The sequence below is a fragment of the Lutjanus erythropterus genome, chromosome 3 (assembly GCF_056507025.1).
Source record: "Lutjanus erythropterus isolate fLutEry1 chromosome 3, fLutEry1.hap2, whole genome shotgun sequence".
Taxonomy (NCBI): Eukaryota; Metazoa; Chordata; class Actinopteri; order Lutjaniformes; family Lutjanidae; genus Lutjanus; species Lutjanus erythropterus.
The window spans coordinates 42,408,218-42,424,817 of NC_139319.1; the positions used below are offsets into that span (position 1 = coordinate 42,408,218).

Sequence of the window (16,600 nt, forward strand, 5' to 3'; positions counted from 1 at the left end):
CTTACTAGAACCAGGTTGGACCCCCCCTTCAGAACTGCCTTGATTCTTCGTGGCATAGATTCAACAAGGTGCTGGAAACATTCCTCAGAGACTGACATGACAACATCACACAGCTGCTGTAGATTTGTCAGCTGCACATCCATGACACGAAACTCCTGTTCCACCACATCCCAAAGGTGCTCTGTTGGATTAAGATCTGGTGACTGTGGACATTGAGTCGGTTAACTGAGAGGACTGTTGTGATTGGTGGAACTTGCAATCACAAAATCGCAGCTTCCTGGAGGGACTGATTATTGGCTCTATTTGAATTCCACAGAAATTCTCAACATCAGTGAGTTAAAGTTAATTTATCGTTTACCCAAAATGACTGTTTGTATTTTATAGATATGGTGGAGATTATGATTAATAAGTGATCAGTTAGCTAAATAGTACAACTTGTTGTACGACAGTCTTGACAAAAATGTGCATATGACATCTGTAACTATGGGAAAACACTGAATACATTATATAAGAACATTAAACTGCAACTGTATCTAAACCCAGACACATTTTAACACTGCTGTTCTGTGTTCATGTGATGGGGGAGCAGTGGACAGTATAGGAGCTTAAAAGAACTGCTGGCATTTCCTGTAAATGATGAGGAGGGAGGGGTGGGGAGCTCGGTGCTGCTCTGTGCTGCAGTTTAGTGCTGCTGTTTCATGTCAGTGGTAAGGGAGGGGAGAGCAAGGTTTGAGATCTGCAGTTAACACAGGGAAATAAAACAAGAGCAGATAGAGAACTGAAACAATCGGGACAAACAGTTCATCATGTCAGAGACGGGACTCAGTGAAGGGTCACTTGGTATTTTAGTGATACTTTTTTTTCTTCATTCATAAACTATAGATGTATTATTCAAATTTACTGAAGCCTGCTTATTGTGTTTGAAATATATTCCTATGTATACCACATTTATTAAAAACCATTGTGAAACAGAAACAACCACATAAAGCTTTAGTTTCACTTTCACTATGAGACCAGTGCAGCAGTCTGGGTGTGGTTTGGTGCACTGGGACACTTAAAAAGGAGCTGCAGCAAACACACTCTGAACTTGAGCTGCAGGAGCTACACCACATTGTTGAACTCAAACATGGACGGCAACTTCTTCAACCCAAACATGGCCGGCAATTTTTACAACCCAAACATGGCCAGCAACCCGTTCAACCCAAACATGGCTGGCAACCCGTTCAACCCAAACATGGCCGGCAACTTCTTCAACCCAAACATGGCCAGCATCCCGTTCAACCCAAACATGGCTGGCAACTTTGGTAAGTCATGATACTGTATCTTTGTTTTGAAGTACAATTATAACACGGTGGTATAACCAGGACTTAATCTGTGGCAGATGCAGATGTGCCTGCTGGTAGAGAGGGCTGCAAACTATTCCTGCTGACTTTGAATGATTACATGTGGATGCTCTGATCAATAAATTTAAATAAATAATTCCTTGTTTATGATGAGTGTTTTCTTTAGTTTTAACACCCCACAATTATAACCAATCATTAACAATATTGGTGGAGGCTGCTGATAAAAAATAGATTCAAGTTTAAGTTTAGCAAAATAAATGACAGAATGACAGTGTCAATGAGCTTTTATTTGTTTATTCCACCTATAAATCATATATTTCTCCCCTGGTCACTCACGCCCCCCTTGCAGAGGTTCTGCCGTCCCCCTAGTTTGGGAACCACTGATTTAGAGTATTTCAGTTCAGGTGAATGTCATTTTTGTTCTAAAGAAAAGTCCTCTATAGAGCGAGGTTCAGAAGATGTGCTTTGAAATGAAGATGTGCTATCTTCTTGAAAAAAAGAAGTTGATCAGAACACTGAATCCATATTAGATCATGGATTTAAAGGGATAGTTCACCCAAAAATGAAAATTCATCAGTCATTATCTACTCACCCTCATGCTGATTGAAAGTCAGGTTTAGTTTTTTAGTTCACAAAACACTGCTGGAGGTTCACAGGAAAACAGTGTTGCAGAACAATGGAAGTGAATGGTGATCAGGTTTCAAATGTAAAAAAGAACTGGAAAAAAAAGCATAAAATGCCTCCATACTGCTCGTCTGGCATAATCCAAGTCTCCTATAGCTCCAACATGCCGACTGCACACCTTCACACCACACACAGTTTGGACAGTGTGTATGTGCATGTGAACGGGGCTACAAGCTATGTGAAGATTCAGGCTAAAAACATGGGGTAAATCATATTAGTTTAGTCAACTAGGTATGTTGGAGCTTTTGGAGACTTGGATTACACCAGTTGAGCAGTATGGAGGCATTTTATGTTTTTATTCTGTTATTTTTTTTTATTTGAAAACTGGTAACAATCCACTTCCATTGTTTGGGGGATTCTGCAACACTGTTTTCCTGTGAAACTCCAGCAGTGTTTTGTGGACTGAGGGTGAGTAGAAAATGAGTGAATTTTCACTTTTGGGTGGACTATCCCTTTAAAGCCAGAGAAGTGCATGAGTAAATCAATTTGTGGGAAGTCAGATTCCCACACTGTACAAACCCATTTTTTCCTCTCTGTCTCTCTCTTAAAACAGCTGAATATATGTTTGTTTTCTCCAATCTTTGTATAAGTTGCATTATCTTTTATGTCACTCTTTTTATCACACAGGAAGTAGCAGAACAAATAATGAGGAGCTGAGGATAGTGATGGTGGGGAAGACTGGAATTGGGAAGAGTGCCACTGGAAACACCATTCTGGGACGACAGTGCTTTGAATCAAAGTTTGGTGCCAAGTCTATGACTGTAGACTGTTCTAAGGGCAAAGCAACGGTGGATGGACAACAGGTTGCTGTCATCGACACTCCGGGCCTGTTTGACACCAGGTTTGGCATGGACCAAACCACCAAAGATATATGCCAGTGTATCTCTTTCGCTTCTCCTGGACCCCATGTATTCCTGGTGGTCATCAGGCTGGGCAGATACACAGAGGAAGAAAAGCAGACGGTGCAGAGGATTCAAGAAATCTTTGGCCAGGCAGCAGACAGATACAGCATGGTTCTCTTTACTGGTGGTGACCAACTTGAAAACATGACCATAGAAGAGTTCTTGGGTGGAAGCGCAGACCTGCAGGAACTTGTTGCCAGGTGTAACGGCCAGTACCACGTCTTCAACAATAAACTGAAGGATCACACTCAGGTCAGTGTGCTGCTCCAGAAGATCAGAAATATAGTCCAGAAGAACGGAGGAAGCCACTACACCAACGAGATGTTCCAAGAGGCTGAGAGGGCGATCGAAGAGGAGAAACAACGCATCCTCAAAGAGAAAGAAGAAAAAATACGCAAAGAAAGAGAGGAGATGGAGAGAAAAATTCAGGAAAAATATGAAACAGAGATGAGGAAAATTAATGAGGAACTTCAGGCTGAGAGAGAGAGAGAGAGGAAAGAAAGAGAGGAGGAGAGGATGAGGGAGAAGCACGAGATGAATGAGGAGAGACAGAGGGAGAGACAGGAGAAAGAGGCAGAGAGACAGAGAGAAAGAGAGGAGAAAGAGAGGGAGATGACAAACATGATGAATAAACTGAAGGAAGATCATGACAGAGAACTGAGTGAGGAAAGAAGAAGGTTGCAGTCCAGGCATGAAAATGAGGCCAGACAGGAAGCTGAGGGATTTAATCCATTACTTCCTCTGGTAAAAGCTGCTGGAGCACTAGTTGAAGCTGGCAGTAAATTCATTGGAAGCTTTAAACTACTAGGAAATTCAATTGGGAGGTTGTTCAAATTCTGAATTCAGGAAGTGTAACCACAGAGGAAACCTCCAGAAGCTTCCTCACACAGGGACACACAGGGACATATGAAATATTTTAATATTATATATTTCATCCACTGAATTACAACCACAGTTGCCTTTTCATTATTTGAATCCATGGTGCTAAGTCACTCATATCATAATGTCACATCGCCATCTTGTGTTATTTTTACATCATTTCTTGAATGAGGTCTGAAGAGATATTTAGTGTGCAAGTTAACATTTGACTGTATAAAATGTTTGCATATCATAACATTTTTAAAATCATATTATGACTCAAATCAATTAATCTAATCAATTAACTTTTGTTTTGTTGCATTTAAGCACTGCATGTACTTTCCTGTAGACAAGTAGTTTTACAACATTAGAACAAAGTTGTCCCAGTCCTCTGATGTCTTTTGTCTTTTGCTGAGAGGTGCTTAAAATGTGTCTACAACTGTTCATTTGATCCAAACCTGTTGTCATCATGACTGATGTTGATGATGTCACTCAAGAACAAATATGTTTGTGTATTAAACTGAATAAAGGTGTGATATTAAGACTAAACCTTTGTCAGAGGTGAAATTAATTTCATGCTCAGTGTGCAGAGGAGGGAAAAGTGTTACTTCATTGTGCTTTTATAAACCAATTTCATCCTACAACACAGACTGATTGAAGCACTAAAGCCTTGTACTTGTACTTATAAAGCCATGAAAGTCTACTGACTGCTTTGGATGATGCTTTTATATTGACTTTTTATTTGCTTATCAAATATGTAGTTATAAAATAACTGACAAACCTTAAAACATAATGAAAGTTTGGACTACAAATCACCAAACAGCCGATAGAGCTAAAACTTAAATCAATAATCACCAACTATAATTCAATCAGGAGAGACTAAGAGTAAAAGAAAATGGTTTATTGGCACGTGCATGAGATATGAAACATGAAGAGTATTTGGCGGTTAGACCCCATTGAAGTGAAACAATATGCACATATCAGGGAGGATCGAGGTGAACATCTTCTGGCTACCTGGGTCCGATGACTGGCGGAGAGAGGGGTGGAGGGTCACACGACTGACTGAATGACAACTGATGGAGCAAAGACAGAGACGATTTAAAGTTTGGCAGCAGCAAACTGACTGCCTATCGCGACTGTGGCAAAATCTGATTGGATAGTAAAGATGAAGGTGAACGCCCACAAACAGCTGATTAGAGGGAATAGGAGGAGAGAGACGGAGTATTTATTTATTTTTATTTATTTATTTGTTTATTACACAGGAAAAGATTAAAAGTAACAATAAATTAGTTACAATTAATCGAGCCTGACTCAGTTAAAACTGGTTTACAGCAGGTTCCTGTTCTACAGCACATGAAAGACAGAAACACATCACAAAACAGTCAACAAAACAAACAAAAAAAACAAACAGCAACATAAAACATTTAAAGACGCAGGGACTTGAAAGAAGTATGCACATGTTATGGGTTAGGTTAGCGGTTGCAAGTGTATCCTTCCATCAGATATATATGTCTGTTTAAAATGTATAACAGAGGTTATTGTTCTAATATGATATGGTATCGCATTTGAGTTGGGTATATGTGTGAAAAAATGATCTCTGACCGTAGCTATTTTTGTAAGCTGGTACTGGGATAAGTGCTTGGGAGACTGATCTAGTGATGCGTTCTTGTCTTATGTTGTGTCTTGGAACCAGATCAGTGAGTGTTGGAGACGTGTTAATGTTTTGAAACCAATGATAAAATTTCATAGCCTGATTATTTGTGTAGTTCTGAAAGGTCAAGGCATTAGAATGAGAAAGTGCAGTGTAGTGGTGAGTCCAGAGGGGAAATTTACCATGAATCTTATAAACTCTATTGTACAGTCTTGTTATAGGTTCAATAGACCAGATTGGGAGGCAGCAAGACATTGTTGAGAGAGTTAGTGCATGAAGATATGTGTTAGAGACAACATTGGTAAGGTATTGTCTGATCTTGGTATATACATACAGTTTCTGGTTGAGTTTCTTTGTTAAATAATGAACATGATTTTGGTAAGTGAGATGTGAATCGAGAACTACTCCAAGATATTTATAGGTTTCTGTAATGGATAGCTTATGACTAGCAAAGTGAATTGGGTCTGAGATGAATATAGATTTCTTAGGTGAGTGGAAGTACATACATTCTGTTTTCTTGACATTAATAGTTAAATGGTTAGCATTCAACCAGTCATGTAGGATACCAAGATCAGAGCAGAGTTTAGAGTTTACAATAATACGATCTGGGTCAGAATGAAAAATGACAGTGTCATCGGCATATAGCAAACAATTGGCGTATTTACACACATTGGGAAGATCATTGATGTACAGTAGAAAGAGTAAGGGACCCAGGATGCTACCCTGTGGAACTCCCATATCACACATTAACGGGGACGATGTTACATGACCAATTCTAACCACCTGAGAGCTATTTGATAAATATGAAGAGAGCATCATTACCACAGAAGAAGAGAGTTGAAATGAGCTAGTCTGTGCAATAAAATCTGATGATTGACTGTATCAAAGGCTTTACAAAAATCAATGAAAATGGCTCCAGTGACATAACCTTTGTTGAGTGAAGTACGTATTTGTTCAGTAAAAAATACTAATGCAGACATGATTGATCGGGTGGAACGGAAGCCATGTTGGAAGTCACTGAGCAGGTTATTACTTTCAAGATGGTTGCTTAATTGATTACAGAGGATTTTTTCCAATAATTTAGATAAAACTGGGAGAACTGATTTTGGCCTGTAGTTTGAAACTAGGGTTGGATCTTCAGATTTGAAAATGAGGGTGATTTGAGCTGTTTTCCAGCCACAAGGGAAAACAGAAAGAAAAATAAGGGGCATGAAGCTGTCAGCATGAATCTTTAAGAAATATACATTCAAACCATAAATATCACGGGCATGTAAATTTTTCAAAGAATTCAAGGTCTCAAACAGTTCTGCTTGTGTAATCTCAGAAAATGAAAAATGATGTAAGGTAGGAGAAGAAACCAATGGGGGACAAGAGGGAGTATCAAAATTTGATGCTAATTCTCTAACAGATGAAACAAAATATTCATTGAAAGCGCTTGCAGTTTTTTCAGATTCAGTGATAAGAGTTCCCTGTAGAGAAATCTGAATATTGTCATTCTTTTTTTCCTCATTTTCCCCAATAATGACTTTAAGTGTCTGCCATAGTGTTTTAGGTTTAGAGGCAGCTTGAGTAATTTGTTTTTGGAAATAAGCAGCTTTAGCCTCACGTAGTTCAGTTGTACATTTATTTCTGATCTCAATAAAATGTGTTTTATTTTCCAATGTTTTTGATGATCTATACATTTTAAGAGAAAGTGCCTTATGTTTGAGTAATTGCAAAATTTCGGAATTTACCCATGGTAATTTACTCTGCCGAGACTGTACCTTGTATGCAGTAGTAAATTTGTTTACGTATTGACTCCACTCTTTCATAGAGTTGAGACAGGATTTGTTCTGGGTTTTCTAAAGTCAGTTCATTGCTCCAAATTTCGGCATTAAACTGAGGTAGTTTTGAGTTTGGGATTTTTGAGAAAGAACGACAAGTATGGCTTCTCGGGGGTTTTACAGTTTTTCTAATGGCATAGATTAATCAGTGGTCTGATATTGCAGTATGAATTACACCAGACAGTGCATATTTAGATGGTTGATTTGTAAAGATGAGATCAAGGACTGAACTGCGTGTATTTCCTAATCTAGTGGGGCCTTTAATTAATTGATAGAGACCAAACTTTGTTGCAGCAGCTTTCAATGGTTTTGATGAGCCGTCATTCCAGTCCATATTAATGTCACCCAAATAACAAGCTCTTTCATTTTTACTGATTTTATGATATCAGTGAGCTGCAATAAGTAAGTACTTCTATTTGCATTTGGAGGCTTATATGTGACAATAATTGTAATTGCTTGTTGACATGTAAGATTTACAACCAGTTGCAATGTCTCTATTTCAGTTTCAATTTTTGTTATAGAATGTGCATATTTCTGATGCACATAAAAGGCAACCCCGCCGCCAGTTTTGTCAAGGCGGTCTCTCCGATACAGATAGTAATTTTCTGTTGAGAGAAAAGTATCAGGAACAGTAGGGGTTAACCATGATTCTGAAATTGCCATTATATGTGCTTTTGATTGCATGAGCATAATCTTAATTTCATCAGTTTTTGGGGAAAGACTTCGAGTGTTTAGATGGCAAATTTTAAAACCTTGAATTCTGCCAAGTTGAGTGACAGTAGATAGATTTTTTCCAGGATGAAATAATCATTTTTGTGGTTTAGCTGCTTTAACTTGAACATTAACAGTACACGGAGCTGCGGCCACCTCAGAAACACGTGGCTCTGGAGGAGCACTGAGGTCAGATTTTAACACCTGTGAAGCTGAGGAAGGCCTTGATAAGCATACCAGTAGAGGAGACTATAATGGTCTTGAGACAACCTGAGCACAAGGGGGAACTGGTGAGCCAATACCTGATTGGGATGATGATAGTGTTGCAGAGAAGAACTCAGCCAGCGGTTGTTGACTGGAAGTGACCTGTGACGAGCACACCTGGTCCTCTGAGCATGCGGTAGACAACAGTCAAACTGCGGAAGCACTTAAAACTGAGTAAAATATGTTGTCCGTTAAGATACATGCACCGAGCCTGCTAGGATGGATACCATCATACCAGATAAAAGGAGGAACGTTTCCAGAAGAGGTTAAAATTGTCAATAAAAACCATCCTGTGTACTACACTGGCAGACTGGAGCCATGAATGGAGGCTGAGGATACGGCTAAAACGGCCAACGCTGTGGCTCAGTGGTGGCAGGGGTCCGGAAAAGAAAATGTGCTTTCCACAATCTTTCAACATGTGAAGAAGCCTGCTAAAATCCTGCTTTAAAATTTCAGAAGTCTGGTTGGAGACGTCATTGCATCCTACATGGATGACAACATTCCTAGCGCTGGGATACTTCGCCAGGAGACCGGGGATTTTCGCCTGGATGTCAGCCACTTTGGCACCAGGAAAAAAGAATGTCTCCGCTGATCGTCTCCTGACGTGCCTCATAATTGAATCCCCGATGACCAGGGTGGTAGGAGACACAGCTTGTGGTGCAGTATGGGACTGTGCACTCTGTACGGGAGCGGATGATGGAGGACAGGCCGGAGAAGAGCCCCGCGGAGCCTGGGTGAAATTCGGTTGTGCACGGCGAGACGTGGGGTGACTGGTTCATCCTGGCATGTTCATCAGGTGGGCCAGGAGTGGTGGAGATCCGCTGGACTCATTTGAAGTCATGGGAGGTGAAGGAGGAGGCTGCGGGTTCCCAGCCAGTAGAGGAAATTCATGTAAATCCAGGATGTCATAGCGGTTGCCTACCTGGATGTCACAGGCCATGGGAGCACGAAACGACAGACTCCCCCTTCCTTTTGCGGTCGCCGACAACAACCCAGGTATCCGAGTGTGAGGGAGTGGAGCTGACTGGGGCTTTTGGTTTAGCCCCAAGCCAAAGCCAGGGGTCCTCAGGGAAGGCGGGTGGAGCGGAGCCAGCAGCTGGGGCGGCAGCAGCGAGCCGTGTAGAGCCGATCAATGGAGCAGCGGCAACAGCAGCGGGTGGAGTGGAACCCGCGTCCAGAGCCATAGTAGTGGCTTGTGTGGAGCCGGTAGCCGGAGAAGCAGCAGCAGCGGCCGGAGCGGCAGCAGAAACAGGTGCGGGTGGACGAGTGCCTGCATAAAGGCCGCGGCCGGAGAAGTGGGAATAAGGAGCCGTGGCCTCCAGCTCTTCACAGGTGGCAGACACTTGTGCCGGACTGAAGAGGATAGTGTCCAGGTGTTTCTCACCTTCCTGGGTTTTGTAGAGAGTGGAAATCCTCTGCTCCAGCTCGACGATCTTCTTTCCGAGGAAGACACAGCTTTGACAGCCGGTTGGCGAGGTAAGTGGTGCCATGGCTACCTGAGCGTGTGCTCAGCTTGTTTAGTTTACTTGAGATAAAAGAGATAAAAGCGTCTGATTGCTAAGATCCTTGCTCCAATTAAGAAGTGTAGTTAAAACAACCAGGATCTACAAAGTAAGGAAAGTTGTGAATGAAGGCAGCGTAATAGAAGGTCTTCCTGATTGAACTTACGCTGAGCTTCATTTGTTAACTTTACAATGAGTCATATCTCACAAAAGAATCATGTGTCACATATTGCTGTATTAGTTCATACAGGACAATTAAATGTAGTGTTTAACTTAATCCATGACCAACTAACCTTTTTTTTTTTTTAACAGTTTACAGGTTAACGTTAAATTGGGATTTCCTTGGCTTCTCAGTGCTGCTCTTTCAAAGCACCAACATTCACTAGTTTTTAACTGCTGACATTTTTGCCACAGACATTCACGTGCATGACCGGCTGCGTCCCACAACTTAAAGTGTTTATCCTCTCTGAGGACGGCCTGAAGCCAGAATTTTAACTGTAAAGAACACCGCAACTGGATTTTTTTATTGTTTGATCTGCAGCAGTTTTTCCAGATTGATGCCAGTAGAGTTCTCAATTTGGCAGTGGCCGAAAACATTTTTACTTCCCACAGGACCCGTGTTGAATGGACTGTTTTGAGTGTTGAACCACTGACCAAACTGCTGCATTTGACAAGTAAGAACATGTTACAACATAAAGATTATGTGTTACTACATAACACATGAGTTACACATAAATTCTGGTAATTCAGGTGATAAAAACAAATGTAATCCTATCAATGAAAAAAATCACAATGCCAACAAGTCACAGCTCGTCTTCCATACAGTGACAGCACACTGAAGCACTTTGCCGGAAACACCAGATATAACAACAGTGTCAACAGGAAATTCTTACTGCACAGTGCTACACTACAGTTACAACATAACACAACAGATAGAGCGAACACTCACTGAAGTGTTATTATCATTGCAGGTAAAAAGAAAAAGTTACATTTGTCACTATGAAAACATTTGTGTGTATGTGAGTGAGCCTATAAATAAGTTTTTTCCCTTTTTCAGTTTTGGGTATTGTTGGCAGATTATTTTAAATTGAAATGATGTCTTTGAGGCCATAAAATACAGAAAGTTGTAAAAATTGTTCACAGTCAGGCTGTACTTGTCTGCAGAGACTGTAACAATCCCTGCTGTAATAAAAGTCACCTAGTTTCAGTTTCACTATGATGTGCACTGTGTAATTTTTATAACTGTTTAACTGTTTTTATTTATATATAACACAAACTGCAATCCATATTACAGAACAACTAACCAAGACCCATGTAAGTAATACAAGTAAAATGTGGATGGAATATGGATAAAGAGTAAGAGGTCTTTCATGTACTCTGGAGCCAGACCATGGATGGCCTTGAAGATAATTGATGTTGTTGTTGCTGATGTCCTCACTATGGCATTGCATTGTGGGATTTGCTGATTTAAGAAGATTATGATTAATAAGTGATCAGTCAACCAAATGGTAGGATTTTTGTCCTTTGTGGACTTGGTCTCAGCAAAAATGTGCATATGATATCTGTAAATACAGGAAAACACTGAATAAGTTATATAAGAACATTAAAGTGCTTGAAAGATGTTGAGTTCCCTTAAAACTTCCAACCAACTGTATCTAAACCCAGACACATTTTAACACTGCTGTTCTGTGTTCATGTGATGGGGAGCAGTGGACAGTATAGGAGCTTAAAAGAACTGCTGGCATTTCTTGTAAATGAGGAGGAGGGAGGGGTGGGGAGCTCAGTGCTGCTCTGTGCAGCAGTTTAGTGCTGCTGTTTCATGTCAGTGGTGAGGGAGGGGAGAGCAAGGTTTGAGATCTGCAGTTAACACAGGGAAATAAAACAAGAGCAGATAGAAAACTGAGAAAATGACTTTTTCCCATAAATGATTCCTCAAAGCCTCAGAACAAAGTAACCATAACCCTTGTTCAAATAAAGTTCTCTCTTGTTCTCCTTGTGAGGCCAATGTTGGATGTATTATTCAAATTTACTGAATCCTATTTATTGTGTTTGAAATATATTCCTATGTATACCACATTTATTATAAACCATTCTGAAACAGAAACAACCACACAAAGCTTTAGTTTCACTTTCACTATGAGACCAGTGCAGCAGTCTGGGTGTGGTTTGGTGCACAGGGACACTTAAAAAGGAGCTGCAGCAAACACACTCTGATCTCGAACTGCAGGAGCTACACCACATTTTGAACTCAAACATGGACGGCAACTTCTTCAACCCAAACATGGCCAACAACCCTTTCAACCCAAACATGGCTGGCAACTTTTTCAACCCAAACATGGCTGGAGACTTTTTCAACCCAAACATGGCAGGCAACTTCGGTAAGTCATGATACTGTACTGTATCTAATTTTATGTATCACTAATGAATGAATGCTACTGCTCACCCATTCTTGGGAACATATCATGGATGGAATGGATGGAATGTTTTGGTTTGTTTTTATATGATTAATTTTCTAAACTTGCCTTGTCCCAGACAAGAATTCACAAATTCAAACAATTTAAAACATAGGTATAAAAATGTGCTTATATAATCATCTGATTAAAAATTGATTGTTCATGAAAATGTTTGCCCTTTTAAGTATGAAGTTGTTTTTTTTTTTCTACATAATAATGATTTAATCAGGCATAAATAGGATTAGCTATGCCCTAGAGCACTGTAGCACTGAATCCATATTAGATGACAGCTGCAGCAGCTGAACAGATGTTTGTTCTTTACAATCTTTGTGTAAGTTACATTAAGTTTTATGTCGCTCTTTCCTCTTCTCAGGAAGTAGCAGAACAAATAATGAGGAGCTGAGGATAGTGATGGTGGGGAAGACTGGAATTGGGAAGAGTGCCACTGGAAACACCATTCTGGGACGACAGTGCTTTGAATCAAAGTTCAGCGCCAAGTCTATGACTGTAGACTGTTCTAAGGGCAAAGCAACGGTGGATGGACAACAGGTTGCTGTCATTGACACTCCAGGCCTGTTTGACACCAGGTTTGACAAGGACCAAACCACCAAAGATATATGCCAGTGTATCTCTTTTGCTTCTCCTGGACCCCATGTATTCCTGGTGGTCATCAGGCTGGGCAGATACACAGAGGAAGAAAAGCAGACGGTGCAGAGGATTCAAGAAATCTTTGGCCAGGCAGCAGATAGATACAGCATGGTTCTCTTTACTGGTGGTGACCAACTTGAAAACATGACCATAGAAGAGTTCCTGGGTGGAAGCGCAGATCTGTGGGAACTCGTTGCCAGGTGTAACGGCCAGTACCACGTCTTCAACAATAAACTGAAGGATCACACTCAGGTCAGTGTGCTGCTCCAGAAGATCAGAAATATAGTCCAGAAGAACGGAGGAAGCCACTACACCAACGAGATGTTCCAAGAGGCTGAGAGGGCGATCGAAGAGGAGAAACAACGCATCCTCAAAGAGAAAGAAGAAAAAATACGCAAAGAAAGAGAGGAGATGGAGAGAAAGATTCAGGAAAAATATGAAACAGAGATGAGGAAAATTAATGAGGAACTCCAGGCTGAGAGAGAGAGAGAGAGGAAAGAAAGAGAGGAGGAGAGGAAGAGGGAGAAGCACGAGATGAATGAGGAGAGACAGAGGGAGAGACAGGAGAGAGAGGCAGAGAGACGGAGAGAAAGGGAGGAGAAAGAGAGGGAGATGACAAACATGATGAATAAACTGAAGGAAGATCATGACAGAGAACTGAGTGAGGAAAGAAGAAGGTTGCAGTCCAGGCATGAAAATGAGGCCAGAGAGGAAGCTGAGGGATTTAATCCATTATTTCCTCTGGTAAAAGCTGGTGAACTGGTAGTTGAGGGTGGCAGAAAATTCGTTGGAGCAGTCAATCAGCTGGGAAAGTCAATTGGGAGGTTGTTCAAATTCTGAATTCAGGAAGTGTAACCACAGAGGAAACCTCCAGAATCTTCCTCACAAGAACATATGAAATGTTTTTAAAAATATAAAAATGCTAATATGCTAATTTTAGTTGTTGAAGTAGAGCTAAACACTGTAGCTTAAAGAGGCTAAGTCACTCATATCATAATCTCACATCACCATCTAGTGTTATTTTTACATAATTTCTTGAATGAGGCCTGAGGAGATAGTTAGTGTGTAAGTTAACATTTGACTGTATAAAATATTTGCATATCACAACACTCTAAAGATCATATTATGACTCAGATCAATGAATCTTATTATGTTATTTTTTCTTTTCTTTTCATTTAAGCACTGCATGTAGTTTTCTGCAGACTAGTAGTTTTACATCATTAGAACAAAGTTGTCTCAGTCCTCTGATGTCTTTTGTCTTTTGCTGAGAGGTGCTGCCACCTAGTGAGTTTAAAATGTGTCTACAACTGTTCATTTGATCCAAACCTGTTGTCATCATGACTGATGTTGATGATGTCACTGAAGAACAAATATGTTTGTGTATTAAACTGAATAAAGACGTGATATTAAGACTAAACCTTTGTCAGAGGTGGAATTAAATCAGGAGTTCAAGGTAACATCTCAGTATTTTTATACAGTGGGTACCTAGAATGAAAAGAAATAGATACATTTTAGTCATGTTTATATGTTTTATCTGAAACTAAGCAAATAATATATATGACTGTCCAGAAACAATGTCCTTGGCATAGTTGTGTAATATGAAACTTATTTAATTTGGGGCCAAGTACCATATATGACAGTCAATCCATATACAATAACCGTTATAAGTATGTGTAATATCAAACTTATGAAATGGGCAACCATTGGTGAAGTAGTATTAAAAGTATTACATAAAAACCTTACATGTAACATTTATGAGACATACAGACAAAAAATATAAAAAAGCATATATAAAATATAAAACAGTTATATTTTTATAACTGACATGTAATTCAGAATATTTATGGAACATATATGTAAAAATAATTTGTCATGCACTTTACTAGTGAAAAACATATCATGTTTACTGTATTCCTAATCAATTCTTAGAACTATGAAAAATATGAAAGTACTCACTGTTATGAGTATCTCGTGCTCTAGTATGAGAAGTACAAGTTTTATTAGATATACAAACATTAACTATTGGAGGAAATGGGAATTTGTATTAGTTATTTTTTGAAATGTCTTTTTCCTGTTGGCAACCTGAAACTGTATAAATCATTTGAAATGGCCACAGATCAGGAAATGATAACCTAAACATTTCAAATATATTTGCTTTTAAGGTGCAACCTTTTGTCCCACAAACTACCTGGAATTTGTACAAGAAAGACAACATGTTTGTTCCAAGCAGGCACATGAACAAGCATTTTATGAGTTAAACAAACTATTGGTAATGCTTCAGATTACGATCTCCAACATACAATTCTTCAAGATTTACAGTGTAAACAGGATGTACTGATAAATACAGGTAGGGAAAAAGATGTGAAGGTAGACAGTAAGGAGGTAATAATGTGAAGAAAAAAGATTTTACATTACAGTATTTTTATCTACTGAATGGCTATTCTAATATGACATTACGGTCTACTGAACAACAAAACCAGAAGTTTGGGGGAAGATGGGATAATGAGCTCCGCTGCATTTTGTAAATCTGCAGTGATCTATTGATAAATGCTCATATACTCCTTACGGACACTGAGGGGGTATAGATGATGACAAAATGTAGATAGATGAACTACCTGCCTACTTAAATAACTTCTGGGTACAACAGGGTACTTTCCTCTACATCTAACTTACAAACAAGAACGTGGATCTTATCCTGCACTTTAGCTTGGGCACCGTTTCTTCATGCGTGCTCGGTTGTTGAAACTGAAGTGAGCTGAAGCGAACTGCTGGGCTGATTTGTAGTGAGAGAGTTGCTGAAGGTACGTTTGTAAGTGACTTCTCAGTCTCAGTCTTTTAAGCAACTATTTTCTAACATGTATTAACTCCCCTTTCTCTTTTCATGGACTTTAAGAGTAAAAACCTGATTAACGACCATCTGAAACAAGTAATGCATCAGATGTGGGCCAGTTGCTTTAAACGTTTGTTGTTAAAACACTAATTAGCACAGCTTTTCCATAATGAGTACAAAAAATAAAAAATAAATAAATGTATGTGATAAACTCTTACACTGCATGTATACTTATGCAGGACGCAACATTACCTTGTCTCCAGGATGGTGGTGCAGTGTTGAACTAAAAAGAGATTCCCTCACTACCTTAACATCAGATGCTCTTCCACTCCAGCATTTGGACAAGAAAGTGATCCTGCCTGCAGGACTACACACGATAAAAGATTTGACTGCAGTCACTTCTTATAACTGCAGTAAGATTTTTTCTCTATGGGAAAACAAAACAAAACACAATTAGTATTCAAATTCTACCTGGCTATGTAATCACAAATAAATTCAAACTTGGTCAACTAAAATTCTTGGCACTCACTAATGGTTAAGTCAGCTATTAGGGGGCAGACCTTGACCCCTCAGTGGGAGAAGCTTCTGTAGGTACCCTTGTTCGCCTTCTTTTGGCAAGGACAGGACCAAACACCAGGATCTCTTTTAGTGGTATGTTTGTAGTAACACAACTTTACTGTGCATTCTAACAATTGCCCCTGATGTGGAAAAGTAGATGGGACATAATCCGGATGCTTGCAGGCATTCACATGGAATCCTGAAACCAGAAGAGTAAAATGTAAACCAAATGCAAATACTGGTTCAAAAAAACTTAAGCTTTGTTAAATGAATGCACCAAATACATAATCATAATCTAAGTGACGTCTTAACACTTAATGAAAACTTGGACTATGACTCCCCGAACAGCTGATATAGCTTATACTTTAAACAA

The 16,600-nt window shown here is 39.7% G+C and overlaps 2 protein-coding genes across 2 annotated transcripts; both read left to right on the forward strand.

Annotated features, from left to right (window-relative positions):
- Nucleotides 1–978: 978 nt before the first annotated feature.
- On the forward strand, nt 979–4,204 carry LOC146330781 (GTPase IMAP family member 9-like). The gene is made up of 3 exons (XM_084747080.1): nt 979–1,180; nt 1,289–1,304; nt 2,655–4,204. Exons 1-3 carry the CDS (start codon nt 1,127–1,129, stop codon nt 3,767–3,769), a joined length of 1,185 nt encoding a protein of 394 aa, XP_084603206.1. The 5' UTR covers nt 979–1,126; the 3' UTR covers nt 3,770–4,204.
- Nucleotides 4,205–11,929: 7,725 nt separating this feature from the next.
- LOC146330782 (GTPase IMAP family member 7-like) lies at nt 11,930–14,256 on the forward strand. Its single transcript, XM_084747040.1, has 2 exons — nt 11,930–12,116; nt 12,565–14,256. Exons 1-2 carry the CDS (start codon nt 11,993–11,995, stop codon nt 13,677–13,679), a joined length of 1,239 nt encoding a protein of 412 aa, XP_084603166.1. The 5' UTR covers nt 11,930–11,992; the 3' UTR covers nt 13,680–14,256.
- Nucleotides 14,257–16,600: the final 2,344 nt, after the last annotated feature.